General features: G+C 48.2%; 1 protein-coding gene across 5 annotated transcripts in view; it reads left to right on the forward strand.

Annotated features, from left to right (window-relative positions):
- Hipk2 (homeodomain interacting protein kinase 2) overlaps positions 1–11,733 on the forward strand; it is a 187,999-nt gene extending 176,266 nt beyond the window's left edge. For all 5 annotated transcript variants that reach the window (XM_074062148.1, XM_074062131.1, XM_074062139.1 and 2 more), the window contains one exon: positions 525–11,733. In XM_074062148.1, coding sequence (XP_073918249.1) covers positions 525–989 — 465 coding nt within the window. In that variant the 3' untranslated portion in view covers positions 990–11,733. The remainder of the gene's footprint in view (positions 1–524) is intronic.
- Positions 11,734–19,453: the final 7,720 nt, after the last annotated feature.

Here is a 19,453-nt window from a genome sequence, read left to right on the forward strand (position 1 = left end):
GCCATGGTGCCCTGGCATAAAAATAGGACCCGCATAGAGGAGTCCCAGTCCAGCAGAGAGTAGGTGTGTCCTACGCATTGCCTGGGCTACCAGGCTATCTCACTGATCAAGGAAGACCTCACACCTGAAACCCTAGACCAAGGAAAAGCACGTCCTAGGATATGCACATCTGATCGGTGACAGGTTTTCTGGGGGTGAGGAGGGGGTTGCTATATGCCTGCACTGACATGTTACAAACCCCCTCTTCTGTCTCACGGTGATGCAAAGCAGTCACCACACTGACGCTGCCCACCCCGGCCAATGCGCCTGCTAACTTCACTCTGGCTTTGTCCACGTGTCATCCCAACCTGGTAAGCGGCAGGGCAGGCATCACTTTCAGTCCAAGCTCATTTTTAGTCTCTCTGCAAAGAAGGGAAGGATCTTTTGTCACTCCTGCTTCCCCGCTCCTCCTCCTGTCCCTCCTGCTCCCACAGCAGGCCCTCCTCCCCTCTAATGCAGCCCCTCTCTCTGCTTCCTCTTCTCAGGCTCAACAGCAGCACATGGCCACAGACCGCACCGGGAGCCACAGACGGCAGCAGGCCTACATCACTCCCACCATGGCTCAGGCTCCCTACACCTTCCCGCACAGCAGTCCCAGCCACGGCACCGTGCACCCCCACCTGGCCGCCGCCGCCCACCTGCCCACCCAGCCCCACCTCTACACCTACACAGCGCCTGCAGCCCTGGGCTCCACGGGAACCGTCACCCACCTGGTGGCCTCCCAAGGCTCAGCACGCCACACCGTGCAGCACACTGCTTACCCGGCCAGCATCGTCCACCAGGTCCCCGTGAGCATGGGCCCCCGGGTCCTGCCCTCCCCCACCATCCACCCAAGTCAGTATCCAGCCCAGTTCGCCCACCAGACCTACATCAGCGCCTCGCCAGCCTCCACCGTCTACACTGGATACCCACTGAGCCCCGCCAAGGTCAACCAGTACCCTTACATATAAACACTGGACGGGGTGGCCTCGGGGAGGGGACGAGGAGGGAAGGAGCTCCTGGGACTGAGTGGGAGCTGGCTTTTTATACTGAAGGTGCCGCACAAAAACAATGCAAACGGGGCAGGGGAGGGGGCAGGGGACGGCCGCGACATAAATGAAACTTGAACTAGGAAGGAGGAGGACTTAGAGCAGAGAACATTTTAACAAGGAAGGGATTAAGGAGGGGGGCGGGAAATCTATGCTTTTTATTTTAAAAAAAGAAAAAGGAAAAAAAAGAAAAAGAAAACATCAATAACGAAAACACAAAACAAAACCAAACAAAAAAAAAACCACAGCTCACGAACCCATTCTGCACCAAACTGGAAAGGAGAAGAAGCGACCACGGAAGATTCTGGAAGCGAGGGGCCCCAGTGTTTGAAGAACTTTACCTATGAACTTTTCAAAGATTATTTTCGTATGACAGCAAGTGACACTGAAGAATTTGCTGTCAGGGACACCTGATAGGGAAATCCAATAGATTTTTAATTAATTGAACAGAAGCAGTAGGGATTTTTCCAGAACTCGAAAGAGTTGGCACCCCTCCAGAAGTCAGGCTGTGGCCTGAGGAGGGAGGCTGACATTTGGGGGTCAGTCTGGGGTAGGCAAAGCCCAGCTCTGGCGCATTTGTCAGGAAGGATGGGGACAGACAGGCTGACACCACCCCTAGGTGAGGGGCGGATTTTTCTCTTTCTGAGAACTCTGGATGAATCTCTTAAGCGATGTTATTCCTCAGATGTCATTAGTGATGTGTGTTGCAAACTTTTATTTTTCTTTCCTGAAGGTTTGTTTGCTCTTTGAATCAACCCCTAGTCACGTAGCGTAGAGCTAGCGGTCGTCGCGGACACCCTAGTAGAATGTAGCACTCTGCACCCTTGTTTTCTACCTTGTGTTCAACTCCAGTGATACCAATAGAATATTCCTCAATTGCACAAAAACAAGAGATGGAACATAGGCGTGTAACCAATGTGGTGGTCCAGGTGAGCGAGCGCGTGTGGCTGGGAGTGGGGATGACACCCTCCCTGGGTGTCCCTCGGCACCGCCGTCACAGCCCTCGAAGTCTTGATTTTACATCATTCCCTCCTAGTGCCTTACCGAATGACAGACAGACGCGGTGTAAGGGTTTACTTCCACTGGTACTCCAAGAGACTGGCCGAGACTACTCACTGCCATCTCAACTCTTCTGTTATGCTGTTACCACATTTCACTTGGTTCTTTCCTTTTTGTTCAGTTCGCATGTCCATTGTCTTTCTTGGGCTGTTTGTGGTAGAAGGAGGCCAGAGAAGCTGGCAGGGCTGAAAGGCAACTCCATGTATCTTGAGAGTAAACTGGGAACCAGAGGATGTGTGGACACGTCCAGTGACAAGGACTGGTTTTTTTGTTGCATTTTCTCTGGGAGCAGAGACCCAGAGAGACTTCCCACCCTTCTCCTTCACGCCACCCTGTCCGCCCACCCCACCCTGCTCTGCGTCCTGTGGCCGGCCATCTGCTGGAAGGGCAGGAGGACGGGTCCCCCTCATTTCGGTCCCTTCCTCCCTCTAGAAATCTGGTATTCTTCAACCCACCACACTGCTCTCTCCACACTGCTGGCTCTGGGGCTGTTTTGCTCTCCTGGTTTTGCCAGATCCCTCCCTCTATAGACAGCCACCAACCCGTGTGCTGTGGAATTCTTTCCCGGAGTTCCCCTGGTCTTCCCAAGGCATGGTTTGGTCTTGGCATTTGAGAGGTCTGGTGGACAGTGGGCTAAGGGATGCTTAGGAGGGTGACCAGGAATCCATCCTACGCTTGGGGAAATGCTCCCATGGATAATTAAGTCTCCAAAGAAATCTGCTCAGAACCCTCGCACCTTTGATACATTCTGAATGTCTTCTCAGGCTTGGCTCCCTGGGGGTGGGGGGTTGGGAAGTTCACTCTGTTCTAAAGCACATGGACACTGGAGAAGCTGTCTGGCAAGGACGGGGCTTCAAAGGGTGGCTCGGACTGTTTGATCCTGATGCCACGAGTCTTAACTGACCCCCAGAGGCAAGGGATCTTCCGGTCAGCAACCCATTCTCCTCCTCCCTCTACCTCCTCCCTCTGCAGGCCCTAGCCATCTACTGTGAAGGGCTTTCCTAGTGATACCCACCCTCTGTCAGTAACAAAGCTGTTACTTAGCTCTTAGCTGTGAAACAACTCTGGAAACTTCCCTACCTTAACTCCCAACCATAATTTTTATCTTATAAAGAACTAAGGTCCCCAAACTGGAAACAGCATAATATAGGCCGTGGGCCAAAAAGAGGGACACCATGACCTGTGCAGGGCCAGGTGCACTCTGCAGCACCACCAAGGACCCTCCAAAGACAAAGTGGTGATAGGCCTGCAGAAGGGGTGCGATCTTCTTGGGCCTTAGCCTGTCCTGAGTCAATAGGGAATGGTGAAAGGGGCAACAGGAGAGGATGAAAGGGGTAAAGCCTTTTTTGGACAGCTGAGCCAGAACCCACCAGCTGGAAAACCGAGCTGATACAGCAGACTTTTTTGGCAGCCAGATGGCAGCCGTGTCCTCTCAGACCTCCTCACCCTAGTTACAAGATGTCTAGTCTGCTGCAAGGGAGCCTCAGTTGGCCTTTCTGGGTAGCACCCTGCACTCCCCAGCACAGCTCAGTTCCAGCCCTTTCTAGAGCTCATCTTTAGGGGAAAGACGATTAAAATGTTCTTCCCACTTCCTTTGGTCTGCTTAAGTTGAATCTTCTTACTCTTTCACCTGACGTGGTCTTTCCTTTTCTCCTTCCAGATCAGGAATGAAAATTCCACACTGTCCATGAAGTTATTATTATTATTATACTTATTGTCATTATTGCCATTGTAATTCAGATTGTTATCATCCTTTTTTTTATTGTAGGCAGAGTTTAAAGTGCACATTTACTCCAAGCATCTGTGTTTCCTCTTTGCTATTTAACCTTGTTATATTTGTGAGTATGTGAGTAACTGGAGGGACATACAGATGTCCAATTGTTGTCAGACAAAAAAAAAAAAAAAGGAAAGACCCAGGAATTAGGAAGATCATTTCTGTCATCTTTATTACTTAAAGAGCCATCAAGAAAGATCCACCTAGAACAAAGTTTAAAGGAGAATCAAGGCCTTTTTATCTGCACTTGACAACATGGCCACCACTGATGTGTTTTCTAGATTCCCAGGCCTGGGCTCAGGGATGCTGCCCACTGACTATTGGACCCTTAGACAGCTTATCACGTACTCTGTGTTCTTATGTATGTCTGAAATCTGCTAACTAATCTTGGCTTCCCTCACATCTGATAATTAAGAAAAAAAAAAGTCCTTTCCTACAGCTGACCCCTTTCCCATTAGCACACCCTTCAATAGGGACAAGTGTCCCCTCATGGAAGTCACTGAGCATATGTAGTAAGAGTGATAGGCCTGGTACCTTTCGCTCCTTCCACTAAATCACCTCCCTTCCTACTTCCGCAGGCTGCCCTTTCTCCCTGGAGCCAAAAAAAGGAATGCTCAGACATCTTAGGCCACCTCTCCCATCAAAATCATTGGCAAATGGAAGGGCACGGTGGGACTTCAGACTGTGCCCTCAGTGCCCTGAACTGTGGGTGATGAGTGTTCACACACTGCCCACCCACCATACCCAGAAACAACCAACCAGACCCCCAATAAAGAAAGGGCTGAAGTGCCAGCTTCCTGAAAGGAAGTGTGGTGTTGGGGAGTGGACAGCCCCTCAGACACTTGGCATTGTTCGTGCCCACTCCCAGTCCTTACCTGTCATCATCCTCTAGTCCCAAGCACAGAGCCACACAGGAAGACTGCAGCATGCCCATTAGCAATCCTGCTCAAGTCCCCCATGGGGTCAGCAGCTCTGGGTCCACTTGGCAAAAGGCTGCTGTCCCTAGGACTGGACTGTCAAGTGGAGGCTGTAGACCTAGTTCTTGTTCAGATCATAAATCCCCTAGCACTTCTTGTGGTCTTTCCTCAGTTCGAGTGTGGGAAAGGTTGGGGAGGACAGGTGGAGGAGAAAGGTCTTGGAGCCTCATGAACCTCAGGTCACTCTGCTGCTCTCTGGGCTCTTGCACCCACGTTTCTGGGCTTAGTGCCTTTTGGACGTTTCCAAGGGAAGCAGGTGAGCAGGCCAATGGGTGAGCGAGTCTGGTGTTGATGCCAGTTACTACTGTGAAGTGGAGAGAGTGGTCAGTGTAAATCAGACGAGGAGGAGGGGCAGGAGCAGCCATCGTGGTCTCCTTCCTGGCAGCTGATTGTCCTCTTCACCCCTGAGGACTTGACCTGCCCCAACACCACAGTGTCAGACAGAAGGTCAGGAAGGGGAGACTACCATGACCCACAGGCTGGTCCCCTCAACTAGGTCTTGACGAGTGAGTGTGTGGTGGAGGATTTGGGTTGTGAGTGCGTGTGAGGGAGTGAGCAAACGTGCTTGGGAACTGGAGTGAGGAGATGAGGAGGCTTAAGGAAGTATTACTGGTGGTCACGGTGGCAAGAACAGCATAGAGCCTGCCCCTCCCCTCCCCCAGATTCTCCTTGTCTGGCTGAGGGCAGGGTAGGATAAGGGACAGGTGCTCTTGCTGGCCTGCCAAGTAGCTGCTAGGACAGAAAACAGAAAGAAAATAGCTCGGTGCCCTCAACTAGCACAGAGAATTCCACCAAGAGGTGAGTCCAGCCTGGGACTTCACAACACTGGCGAGAGCCATTGTGCCACAACACATTCCAGTCCCGGGACTAAGAGGCTGCTTTCTTTCCCCTGTCATGTCCTTTCTTTCTGGTGTTTTACAGATTTTTTTAAAAAGCAAGCCTCAAAATAGAAAGGCCAGAGGTGTCCTTACCAAATCGGAAAGAGAGTTGAAAGTGTTCCTTCCTGTAGCCAAAGACCCCTTCTCAAAGACACCTCCAGAGACAGAAAATATGGCATCCCGTGTGTTCCTTTCTGGGATGCAATTCCACTTTTCTTTCTCTCTCCTCTTCATCCTGACTGTTCTTTTCACTGCATTCGTCTTTTTAAGAGGAGTGGAGTAGCACCCTAAACACAGCTGCTCTTAGGAAACTGGAGGCCCCCACGCCAGGGCATGGGCTGAACTCAGCTCATGTCACTGTGGGGATGAAGAAGTGGACCTTCCCTAGCCACTGTGCTGGGGACTCAGGGCACTGGACTGGGCTCAGGATGGTGGTCCCTTTCCTCTTCCATGACTCGGGGCTCTCACTTCTAGTCTCTGCCTACTGGACTCAGTCAACTCTCGGTCAGGCCACTAGAAAATTGAGGATGGTGAAATGGGATTTAATTGCAAAAGAGACCTCATAAAAGGCTCTTGACACCATGGCTCAGTGGAGTGACCCAAGCTAGAGAGGCCTTTGGGCAGCTTCTGGAAATTCAAGAGAGAGCTAGCTCCAGGCAGGCTCTTCCCTTCAGACTTGGTGAAAGTTTAGAGAGAGGTGATCCCTGGAGGCACCCTGTCACAGAACCCCAACACTGAGGGGGCTTCCCAGTGCCCGCAGCTGGATTCCCACAAGCCTTCGAGAGCCCTCTTCTCAGGCCCATGCAGTGGAATATCCCGCTGGTTACCTCCTTATTCAAGCTAGCAACATCCCTCCATAAAGACCCAACTACATTTGTTGCATGCTTGCAGTCCTCAAAGCCCTTGGTGAACATCATGGAGCCCCCTGGGAAAAGGATGGCGCCCCCTAGTGACAGAAGAGGAAGCTGGCGGTCTGAGAACAGACATAAAGGAAACAGCCTTAAAGGAAAGTAATAAAATAGGAGTGATCCAGAGTGCCCAAGTTTCTAGTCTTTTTGTTGTTAATCAGGACTTTACTAAGATGTCATTTTGTTTCACTTCTTTAACTAACTGTAGTGACAGGGCTCCTATTCCTGTGTGCCAAACACTGTGTTAAAAATTGCTCGCTGGCTGTCATTTCATTTCGTCTTCACATTCAGCCTCCGAGACCAGCAATATCAGTCCCTATACAGATGCGGCGTCTGGCTTTTACAGTTTGTAACCTGTCCAGGGCCACCTAGCTAGTAAGAAGGGGAACCAGAACTTGACCTTGGGTCTCCCTGGCCCTACAACTGAACTCACAGCCACCAGCCTCAGCCACCTCTTGTGTGTGTGTGTGTTACAAAGAAAGGCTTTTATGGAATGCCACCCTGTGCCATCCCTGCGCTGTGAAACTCAGCAAAAGATCTGCGCAAAGAGGAAGTCCTGAGTTGAAGGCTGTTGACTTTCAAGAAAAATCTCTGGGGAGTTTCTTTTGATTCCTAGAATTCGTTTTAGATTTCTTCCCAGTGAACCAACTAGCTTTAGTAATGCTGCTAATAACAAACTCTCACAAGAGTGAAGGGGGAAAAAGTGTTCTTTTCTTCTTTTTAAAAAAAAAATAATTTTTTCTTGCTTATAGTTAATTCTAGAAAGGCAATACTAAAGGTATATATTTTTTTCTAAATGCTATTTTTTACTGCACTTAATAAATATCATGACAGCTCTGATCTCTGTAACCAGAAGCGGGGTCACACCAAATCTGTAAATACCATGGGTGAGTTGATGGCCAGGAATTTTTCTCTTTCTGTTACAAAAAAAAAGGAAAGAAGACAAGATGATTTTGATTTTTAAAAGGAGGAACCAAAATTAAGTTTTCTTTTAAGAGAGATACCCTTAAAGAAAAGAATAGCAATTGTATAAGCTGAGAAAAACTAGCTAACTTTTAGGAATTAAGAAGTGTCTCTGGCCCTAGTGTGAGATTGTTAGGAATGCAGATTCATTTTCACTTTGGTTGAAAGGTGGCAAGAATTTAGAAATACTTTAGGACTTCAGGAAAAGAACTGTTTATCATATACTATGAAATATCTGCTCAGTTATTTTGGGTGGGTTACTTTTTTTTTTTTCTTTTCTTTTCTTTTTTTTTTTTTCTATTACAAACTGATCTGTTGACTGACTCCAGGCTTGTTTGCCTAAATTCTTAGGTAGTTTACACAAGTTCTAGATTCTTCTAGAAAACTTTAACTCCATTGGAAGCAAACCCAAGTAGGCAGAATTTGAGACCCTGGTTGGCGTGGATTGGTGTTCTGGAATTCTGACAGAGCACCTCAGGACTTTTTTTAGAAGGTTTTAGATACATTATCTTACACAAACTGTGACCTAATGGCAATAATTACCTCAAACATGGGCATTCATCCTGGTTTTAGCCTTTTTAGAAAACATGTAGCCAGCTTAATCTTGGGATTTAAAAGACTATGAATTCTTTGGGGGTTGAAAATAACGATTAATGCACACCCTGGTCATGGTTGCTGAAGTGAATTCTGAAAACAGTTCATCTTTATACCAGAAATGAAACCAAGGAAGAGATGATTCTTTGTGTGTCATAATTAAACGTGGTGTCCAAACGCACGTGTGGAGCTTATGTTTCTAGCTACTGTAAAATGCTGTTAGTGTTCCAAGATACCAAGAGAGTTTCATTTTAAACAAGTAAATTAGATAATTGACTGTGGATACTTTAGCATATTTCTGGCTATATTTTATAGTTAAAGTGTTTTATAGTTTACATTTAAACTGGTACTTTTTTAAAGAAAATTTCTGTTTATAACTGACATCCTCCAACCCCAAGCAACTGACTGCCTCTTTTAGTTGGAGGCGATGTCTCCCCAAGGCAGGCGTGTTCTATCCATGACCTTTCTGTAGCCCGGTGTGTGCGTTTGTTTCCCTCCACAGTGTTGCTTTCCAAGTGAACTTGAGAGAATGTGAAAGGAAGTCCAGATGGAGTGGGAGGGTGAGTCCCAAGCCTGGGCCACATGTGGAGTCTCGTGCCATATTGTATCCACCCTTGTCCTCAGGGCCTTCTCCCCACCTTGGAAGAGGCAGTGAGAACTGACCCCTGGTTCATTGATTTTTTTTTTCTTGATTTGAATATTACACTGACTGATAAATCCACTCACTTCCACTCACCAGGAAGTAAAAGATGCTGGGATTCAGGTGGCTCTGAAGGTACAGCTGCTATTTTTGTCCCCTAGCCTTCCTCCCAGCAGTGATATTTGAATCCATGTCTTACAAAGGAGACCCTTACACTCCTCTGCCCATGTTCACTGGCTGGGCTTTCTGAGTGTCTGCTGTCTTCTATCCATTTTCTCCTTTAAAACAAAATCAATGTAAAAGGACATGTGTACCAACATTTTCAAACCCCACTGTCACCCTGAGGTGTGAAGCCCGTTCCATGGGTGGGGACCATAGGTTCTGTTCAGAGACTGTCCACACTGCAGGGGCAGAGTTGAGGGGAAGAAGGGACAGCTCAGGAAGGTCCATGGAGACCTGGTCTGTCAAGGGATTTGTGACAGCCAGAGAGAGGCTTCAGAGACAGGAGTAGCCCCCATCAGGCAGGAGCAGATGGGGAATGCCAGCTTCCCTTAGAGTTTGGTTTGGTTTTGGTTTTCGCTGTGCCACGACCCAACCAGAGAGGACCTGCAGTGACCGCAGGTGTGATCCATCCCTCCAGCAGAACACCTGGGATCAGGAAACGCTTTCTGTTCACATCATGTCTTTGCCTCCTCCCTGGGAACCGCCTTGACAGTCTGTTCTCGTAACTGTGTCTGTTAGAGTTGTGATTACAGGACATTTTTCATCTCACCCTTCTTAGTCATCCTCCCTGGCTCCTGTTTATGTCTTTCCTTTGCACTAATTAACCAAATGAATTTTGTGTCAGTCTTTGGGGCTTACACATATTTAAAAAAAAAACTATAGAGTTATAGAAACTGGCTTTGTAATTGAAAAGTAAGTATGTTATATTTGAAAAAGGGCTCTCTCTGGCTTCCTTTCAACCAATCTCCAAAAGACTCTCTCCTGGCACCCTTCCCCTCCCCCTTTCCTTGTGTTGGGTGTCCCCATGGCCACTTCTGCCTCTTCCCTGCTGTCACCACAGCCCTGTGCCCAGGCACACCGGACTCCCAGGAAGCTTAAGAGCCAGCAAGAAGGTCCCTCTTAGCCTTGAGAGCAGCAGGAGAGCAGCAGTCTGGCCTCCTGTCACCTGGCCACTGGCTATATGGAAGGACAATAAACTATTGCCGTAGAAGAGTTTGTCTCGGGTTACAAGGAAGAAGTGGCAAGTGACCTGAGCATACCATCCTCTAGCTTTCTGTGACTTCTGAGTGGAGCATAAAGCACCAACCCCTCCCCAAGCAGGTGTTCCTGTCTGCGCTGCCTCCAGGTCCACAGGTTGCCCTGTCCTTACATGTCCCTTGCTTTTGTCACTGCCAATTTAAAGCTTGCTTTTCTCTGTGGGTTTTCCAGGGCACAATCATTTCTGGCCCCCAAAGCACCCATCACCCTCTTTGTGTGCGTTTTTTTAACCAAATGAAGTAGACAAGAGAGACATATTTTCAGGCAGCAGAATTCCTAGCTTAGTACAGTCACTGTATAGATAGAGATATTGATATATATGTGTGTGTGTGTATATATATCTATATCAAACCAAATTTTTCTGATAGGAAAAGTATAGCTTTATGAATGAGGAGGAAGAAGAGCTGTTCAGAGGTTGGAGCCAGCCTCGGCATGTCCCACAGGCCTGGCATCTCCCTGCTCCTTCACACGAGGCCCAAGGGAGGCACAGAGCCTGCCCTTGCTGTCCTGCTCTCTCTCAGTCCCCAGCATCAAAGGCATAGGTGGGTAAAGGGGGGTAGCAGATGAGAATGACTGGAATTTTTCATTCCATTTTGTTTGACCATATGTGTTAAGCTACAGCCTGATATTATATCATGTTTACAAAAATGGCATCTATCCATTAGGATGGAAAGAGAACGGATCTGTGGAACGCTTACCTTTAAACTGCCCATGAATTCAGGACACTGTAGACAGAAGGATACACTCCCCAGAATGAGAACAGGGAAGAGGAGACCTGGCAACACTCAGTCCCTTCCCATCCAAGAAACCTGGCTCCCTCCCTCCCCAAGGTCACCTCGCCTAGATCTTTCTCTACCAGGTCATCTCAGCTCAATCTCACTCACCCTGTGAAAGCCCTGGTCTGTTGTGTTCCTTCACTGTACGGTTTCTGTAATAAAAAGTGTTAATCCATGTTAATCCATGTGGAAGTTATTGCGTGCAACAGTATTTTCTCGTGTACCTTTTACCTCTGTGAAACGTCCCTCTTCTCTCTTTTTTATTTATAAATGTCTACTTTTTTAAAAAAAAAAAACAAAAAACAAACCAATGTGTTGTAGACCTATACGTAACCTATTCCTTAGCCTCATATTACAGGTATGTTATAAGAATGGATATTTTACTTGGCTTTGAAATGTTTTTCTCAAGAAAACTAATTCTTAACTGATCAAGTCCTTGCTACTAAAAATGCTTGTGTTTTTCATCATGATGTTGTGTGCTTCTAAATTAATCATTTTCGTTGTAGAAAAATGGAGTGAATTTATATTAGTCTTGGAAACTAATAATAGCATTGTAAATTTATGAGATGATTTTAACAGAAAAAAATTATAGAAGAATATAGTTATTTTAATTGTAATATTACTAACTGTAGGTGAGAAAAAAGGGGGGGGGTCCTGTTGTGGTGAACTATGTGATAGCTTGTTACTCACAGTTTCTTTTTGATCATTTTTTCGGTCTCTGAGGTGAAACGAGTTATTAATTAAAATTTGTAAACTCACATATGCATATTGCATATATGTAGAAATGCAATCATACTTTGTCTTGGAGCTACATTAAACTGTTTGGAATCACTGTAAGCCCTGCCTGCCATGCTTCTTTATCCACAGCCACACCAGCTTGTAAGACTGGAGAAGGTACTGTTGCAAGTAACATCTTTTTGTTTTGTTTTTGTTTGTTTGTGGTATTGGAATTTGAACTCAGGGCCTTGTACTCGATAGGCAGCTGCTCTACCACTTGAGCCATGCCCTAGCTTCTTTTTTTTTTTTTTTTTTTTTTGCTTTTAGTTTGTTTTCAGATAGGATCTCACATTTTTGCCTGGGGCCAGCCTCAAACTTCCATCCTTGAACCTCCATCCCCCATCTCTGCCTCTAGAGTAGCTGGGATTACAGGCATGCACCACCATAACTGACTACAATAAACATCTTTCAGGAGTTATTTAGCCCTTCAGAAACATTGAATGCCTCTGAAAATATGTGTAGCCCACTACCACATTTAAAATTTGCAGCATGGCTGAAGAAGAGGGCACCTTGAGGTCATTTTACTCTGAGTTCTTATTCTTGTGCAGCTCACTCTGTGTTGCCACTTCCAGGCCATCCCCACCCCATCTGCGCCCACCCTGTGTCCCCGAGGCCCCAGGCAGTGCTGTCACTGCTGTCCCAGAGGCCTGCACTGGGCACCCACACCCCTCTCCATATACAAGCTCTGTGACAGCCTTGTCACCAGGGTCCTACTGTCCCCATAGAGCCCAGTGCTCCACAGCCCCTTCCAGGCCCGCCACCATCGCTGCTTCACTTCAAGAAGCCAGGGGCACTCCACATCCTCTCACCATGGCTCCCCCGCTTCTGCTGATCTTTCTTCTTTTTTTAGTTACAGTAAACTACACATAAAATTTGCCTTTGTGAGTGTACAAATAGTGCTGTTAATCACATTCCCATTGCTATGACATGATCAGCATTATCCATTTCTGGCCTTCCAGAAGCTCTGTGCCCATTAAACAACAACTCCCTCTTCTTCCCTTCCCCAGCCCCTGGCAACCACCATTCTACTTTCTGCCTATGAATGTGCCCAGTCTATATGGGTCCTTTGTGACTGGCTTACTTCACTTAGCGTGTTTTTAAGGTTCATCCATGTTATAACATGTATCTGAATTTCCTTTTGAAGGCTGAATAGCATTCCTTTATGTGGGCATACCATCTTTGCTTGTCCTTTCGTCTGTTGACCACTTAGGAAGCGCCCCCTTGTGTCTGATGTGAATGCTGCTGCAAACCTTAGTAGGCAGATATGTTTTCAAATTCCCAGTCTGTGTTTTTGGGTTCATGTGCAGAGGTGGAGTTCTTGGCTCATCTGGTAATTCTGTGTTAACCTTCTGAGGACTCACATTGCTCTCCACAGTCCCTCCCTTCCCCTGCCCACAGGAGCTGCACCACCGGGCAGTCCCACCAGCAGTACACCGGTTCCAGTTCTACCACATCCCCACACTCTATTCTGTCTTCCATTTCTGGGATCCTTGGCCTTAGGACCAGCAGGCTCTGGTCTCCAGGTCTTACACCTCCCCAGTCAACCTGAACTCCACAGCCCTTGGCTCCATTTGCCCTCCTGTCTCCTGGACCCTCTGCCCCTGGGGGACCCTCTGCCCCTAAGGGACCCTCTGCTCCTGGGGCCTCTTTTCTCCACCTGCCCACAGGCCATCCACCTTCCCTGCTCCAGAGAGCTGCTGAGCACAATCCTGACCCTGCAGGCGCTGCACCCCACAGACCCCCCAACACTGATGAACCTCCAACCCTGCAGACCCTCCACCCCATAGACCCCTGACTCCACAGACTCCCACTCTGAAGACCCCCAACTCAGCAGAGCTCCCACCCCAGCAGATCCTGCAACCCCAAAGACCCCTTCACACACATCCAAACCTCCCTGACCCTACAGACCAGTGGCCTCTGCCCCCAGCCAGGCCTCCTGTGCTCATGGGCTCCTTCCAGAGCAAATCAGAAACACCCCCTCTCTGTCCCTGCCCCCTCCTCTCCTCAGACCACAACTCTACAAGATAACCCAGAGAAACCCAGGTGGCCAGACAGACCTCTTGACCCAGGCCTCCCCAATCCTGGTGGTCACCTCCCATGTTCCCTTCAATCCCAGGATAGAAGGACCCAGGGCTTTGCCTGGTCCTTTGTTGACATCCTTGGAGAACCTGCACAAGACACCTCCTCGGGAGGCTGGCCTAATGCTTCGGAAGAGACAGGTGTCACCAGTGTGGTCACCAACCCCTTATGCATGTCTCTCAGGCAGTACTATCAACAGTTCTTTCCTTCTTTTCCTTCCCCGCAAAGCTGTAAAATCATTGCCAGTCAGGATTTGTCTTTTGTCTGTTACCATGCCAGGCCCCAGAGTAGGTGATCAATAAAAACTTGGGTGCCTGAACGACTACTCAGCCCGCCTTCAACCCCCACCCAACCTATCTTTCCACTCTCCAAATTCACCCGTCTCCCAGAACTCCAGAAATACCAGCTACACGCTAAGTGTAGCCAACACTTGAACTTGGTTTAAATTCAACTCAATCTAAATTCAAGGTACATAAAAATCCCCATGAAAGATCCTGACAAAACTTCAGAACTCTTCCATTGTACATTTTTTAATTAAGAATGCACAGCCAGAGCCAGATGTGATAGCGCACTCCTGTAATCCCAGCATTACAGGCAGGAAGACCGCAAGTTCCAGGCTGGTCTGGATTACAGAGACCCTATCTCAAAAAGCAAAAAACAACAACACACAGTCAGGGATCCCCTCCCATGGAAATAGTGGAGGTGCAGACTGTACCCCAGCTGGACAAGAGGCTGTCGAAGGGGAATACAGTGTAGCTATGAATAAGCAGAGGTCATTTAATCCAACTCTAGCAGCTGCCATTGATGCTTCCCTGGAGCACTCAGTACTGGGGTGATGAAAACGGAAGGTAAACACTTGAACTTGAGCAGGAGGTGAGACTCTGCGCTCCCCTAAGGAACACAAGCTCATCCCCCAGCTGAGCCATGGAGCGCCGAGGAAGACCACACCAACAGTCAAACAGCGCTCTCACTTGGTGGCCAGCTTGTCCCATCCCTGTGCACCTTTGGCCCCAGGAGATGCTCCTGTGTTACCAAGCCCATGTTGCCCTCAGCGCCGGTGCAGGAGGTCACGCCTTTAGTCTGCTCTGAGCAGCCAGCTGTGGGTTAGTTGTGAGGGCCGAGCTTCTGCACATGTCCAACCCTTTTCCAGACTTAACTGAGCTGCACTGAGCATCAAACAAGCGTATCGAGAGCAAGGGGTAAGTGTGACATGAAAGCTTGGGGACCTCAGGGTCTCTCAACCTGAGTTTCCAGCCCTCCCTTCTGCCAGGCGTCAGCAAAGGAGCCTCTGACATTTCCTTTGCCCTCGTGGCACACTTCATAGCCAACGAAGCCACACAGACTCCTGCTCCTAGAAGTTCTGTGCCCCTGGTCCCTTGCATGGACACTACCTGAGGATGAGGAAACTGTGCTACTCAGCCACAGCCCCAGTCTCCACCCCGTGAGGAAAAAGCGGGTCTCCAGGAGCTGGACCTTCCTCCAAGGTCGTGAGACCATGTCACACCAGTCCCTATACACGTCTCACCCGAGTCACCTACAAATGACAGACAGCCCCTCCCACAGGGCCCTTTGCAGTTGATACCACTTCTGCAACAATGCTACGCCCAGGCACACTTGGAAGGAGGTGACGTGACATCACTTTCTGGCTTTCTCTGTTCTGTTTCAAGGCGGCCTTAGGTTCATGCCAGTGGTTCTCTCAGTCTCTCTCCCCATGGCAGACTGACCCATGGACCAGGGCTGCTTGCAAGAGAACCAAGTGCAGCACCCATAGGTAAGGGCCAGAAGCACAGGGGAAAGTTGCCACCTGAAGGAGGCCCTTGAGAGGGGAAAGACTGTCACAGGTTCTAAGCTACGACAGGCCAGCCAGGCACTGAGGAAAGCAATGTGGATAGGCGAGGGGCCAGTGTATCTCTGCGGTCAGCCATGTTTGGGTTCATGCCCGGCTCTGTTGGTTATCACTGGGAAGTCATTTAATCTCTGGAGCCTCAGCTGTTCTATCTGTAAAGTGGGGATAACAGTACTTGTGACAAAGACCAGCCGAATGTTCCCAAACATGACCCGTTTCCTCTTCTTTCTGAGTCACAGCTCCATAACTTCCTAGCTCTCCTTGCAGATAAGTACAGCCAGGCCTGACCTGCCAAAAACTCACACAGTTCTGGCCAGATGTGGAAGATCCAGAGAAGGATTCTGAGGCCCCCAAAAATTGTGGGGCCAAAAGAGAGAAGAAATCTGGGTCCCCAAATGACTTCAGGCCTCCCAGTAAAACCACAAACGAGTGAGAAACGAAGCTTTTTATTACGTGTAAGCCACTGAATTGGGGAGGAGGGCTTTTTATTACAGCAATTAGCCTATTCTAATGTGGAAACTGGTTTCTGAATGTGAGGTACTTCTGCAATAAAAATCTAAAATGAAATACATGGCACTGAATACATGTCAGTGGACAGAGAAATAGAGAAACGGGTTTCAGGGGCTGGAAAGATGGGCCATGCCGCATTTTAGTAAACCACTTTCCAACTGACTCCTTGGCTCTGAGGGAAGGGTAAGGAGAGTCAGAACGCAGAGGATGTTAGCCAGTGCTGGCTCCCTTCAGCAAGACTTTACAAGACATGAGCTTAAGAAACGGTGAGTCTATTTGCAAACAGAAACCAAAAAACGAGATCAAACTCAAAATGTGAAAGGCTAAAGGTGTGAAAAAGTTCAGTCAGTAACAAGATTAGCAAATAAGAGCCTGGGCGTGGTAGGCACACATGTAATCCCAGCTACTCAAGAGGTGGAGGTAGGAGGATTATGGTCCAAAGCCAAACCAGGTAAAAGTATGAGACCCTAGATGAAAAACACACTAAAAGCAAAAAGGTTACAAGCAGGGTCAAGTGGTAGAGTTCCTGCCTAGCAAACGCAAGGCCCTGAGTTCCATCGCCAGTACCAAAAAAAAAAGATTAGCAAATAAAATTTTATTTAAGCAACAAATCCCAATAAAACTCAGTTAAACAAATTAAGTAGGCACTCAGCAAGAATGAGACTCAAGTGTGACCTCCCTCCATATCATGTCTGATGCCTTGAAGACAATAAGAGGAAGACACAGACGGGGTCATTTGAAAAAAAAAAAGAAATTAAGCAATCACGGGAAGTCAGTCTAGAAAATCATTTGGATGGGCTGCAAATATCAAAGTATCAAACGTTTACTGTGCCTTTGAGGAAACCGTATCACCATAGAAACCCCAACTAGTGCCATATTTTGGAAAATGTGTCTTGCGGTTTGCTTCTGACCAGAGTCACCAGCTCTCGGGCAGAGAGTAACGTGCAGGAGCTGCCAGCCCTCCACTGCAGAGGCAGTCATGGGGGACAGGGCACAGGGAAGGACCTCCCAGAGGGGGCAGGGCCAGAGCAAAAACCAGGGAGCCAAGGGATCCCTCCCAACTCAGGAGAGGACAGTCAGGGACAGGTAAGGAGATTTCTCCAGGCTACCTACCCAGATCATAGGACTTCATTAAATTCCAAAACTGCTAGAAGCCAGTGAATTTTAAGTGGGAGTGGCCTCTGTAATTAGCCTGTCCCTGGCCAATTTTCTGCTGGGGGTGGAGTGGGAGGTGACAGATAACTTGTCAAAGTTCAAAGGAAAGTTTAGAAGGTGTCCCCTCTGTTATGACTACCAAAAGTGGCAAGAAACCTTTGCTCCTCCTCTAACACGACAAATTAGAAAAGTCATGTTGTTAGCCAGACGCTGGTAGCAAGTGTGAGGCCCTGCATTCAAACCCCAGTACCACCAGAAGAAAAGTCATATTGTTAAAAAACAAACAGAAATAAGGACACAGAGAAGCCTTTTCTAGGAGAAGAGATCAGTACTCACTTTTGCCTCTGGGCGGGGAGTGGCAAGTGGAAGACCAGACCTAACCTAGTGAGGACGAACACAGCAAAGGTAGAAAGAAGCCACCAAACTGAGCAACCCCTTTAACTGGCATGGTAAATGGGAACTCAAAGAAGCCCCAGAAACTAATCCTCAATATCTATTAAATTTTCCCTCCTTAGGATTTTCGCAGAGAAGTCAGTGACTTACAAAAGGCCACAAGCAGAATGTTCTAGTCTACTTTTTGTTACTATAACAAGATACGTGAGACTGAGTACTTTTCAAAGTAAAGAGGTTTGTTTAGCTCATACTTTTCAAGGGTCAAGACGTAGTATTTGTGTCTGCTGGGATCTCCTAAGGACCTCATGGTAAGTAACACCAGGGAGCCACTAGTGGGCAGTATAACCATCATATGTACATCACAAGAGACCAAGAGCACACAGTCCCTGCTGTCTCCGTGCTGATAATCGAAGGACAGGAGCAACCAGAGGACACAAGTCAGAGACGACAAAGCCACATAGGCCCAGGCCATGGAAGAGGCTCAGTCTTATTGCTGGAGGTGTGGGAAACGGTGTGGTCACTGAGGGCTGTTGCTGGGTAAGAGGCATTCCCCAGGGACTGGAGAAGTGACCACACGCTCTCTATGGCTCATTCATAGGGAAGATCATACAAGGGAGACAAAGGCGTCCAGAAGAAGGGTCGCCTGCAGACACGTGGATGTCCTTTCCCAAGTAGCCTTTGTCAATCACCAGCACACACAGGCCCCCTCCCTCCTCAGACCTGGCCAACTGGGCAGGGGACATGCCAGTCACGCAAGTAGTTTCCTAAGAGCCCTGTGGGGTGGGTCTGGATTCAAATCTTGCCTTAATGACTTCCCAGCTGTATACTGTGGAGGAAACCCTAATCTCTCTGAGCCCTCTGCCTGTTAGACTGGCAGATGATGCTGCCCTGCAGGGTTGTGAGGAGGATGAGAAAATGCCAGTCAATCCACTAGGACAACAGCAAACCAGTCCCTAAGTCCCTCAAAAGCCCTCTCCAGGCATCTCCTGTCACCCCAAAGCCTACCTGAGGCTGGCATGCTGGGTGCTCTGGCCTCTGCAGAGGTCCTGCCTTCCCCAGTGGACACCAGAGGACCTGCCTGGGTTTGGGTCTAAGTTAAGCACGCTCTTCTTTATTTTGTGGTACTGGCATTTTAACTCAGGGCCTATACCTTGAGCCACTCCACCAGTCCTTTTTTCTGGTGGGTTTTTTCAAGATAGGGTCTCAAGAACTATTTCCCCAGGTTAGCTTCGAACCACGATCCTCTTGATCTCTGACTCCTGAGTAGCTAGGATTACAGGCATGAGCCACGGGTGCCCTGCTAAGCACATTCTTAACTCCAGGGCTGCCTCCTCTGAAGGGGAAAATGAGTAGAGGGTGTGAGGAGCAGGGCTGGGGAAGGAGAGGTCCCTTCCTTGGGGTCAGAAACAGCTGTGCTTGCCTCTGATCGCCAATAGCACAACGCAGAGAGCCAAGACCGCATAACCTGAGGAGGCTCAGCCCATGCACAGGTGAGGCAGTGGCCTAGCTGGTTTAGACCCTTTCAAAAGGTTTCCAACATTTCTGAAGTGGCTGTGTTTTGTTTTTATCTTGTGTTTCCTTCCTCGGTAGGAACAAATAGGGAAAAAAATTCTAAAAACATGATGACCTAGGTCAGGATACCTTCTTTGCCAAACTAACTTAGAACGGTTGTATGGTCCCAGGACAAATTCTTAGGGGCCTTAAAGCCTCAGGCTGCTTCAGACTTCAGATACTTAATAAGAAATAAAATATAAGTCGGGTGTCGGTGGTTCACACCTATAATCCTGGCTACTCAGG

The sequence above is a fragment of the Castor canadensis genome, chromosome 2 (assembly GCF_047511655.1).
Source record: "Castor canadensis chromosome 2, mCasCan1.hap1v2, whole genome shotgun sequence".
Taxonomy (NCBI): domain Eukaryota; kingdom Metazoa; phylum Chordata; class Mammalia; order Rodentia; family Castoridae; genus Castor; species Castor canadensis.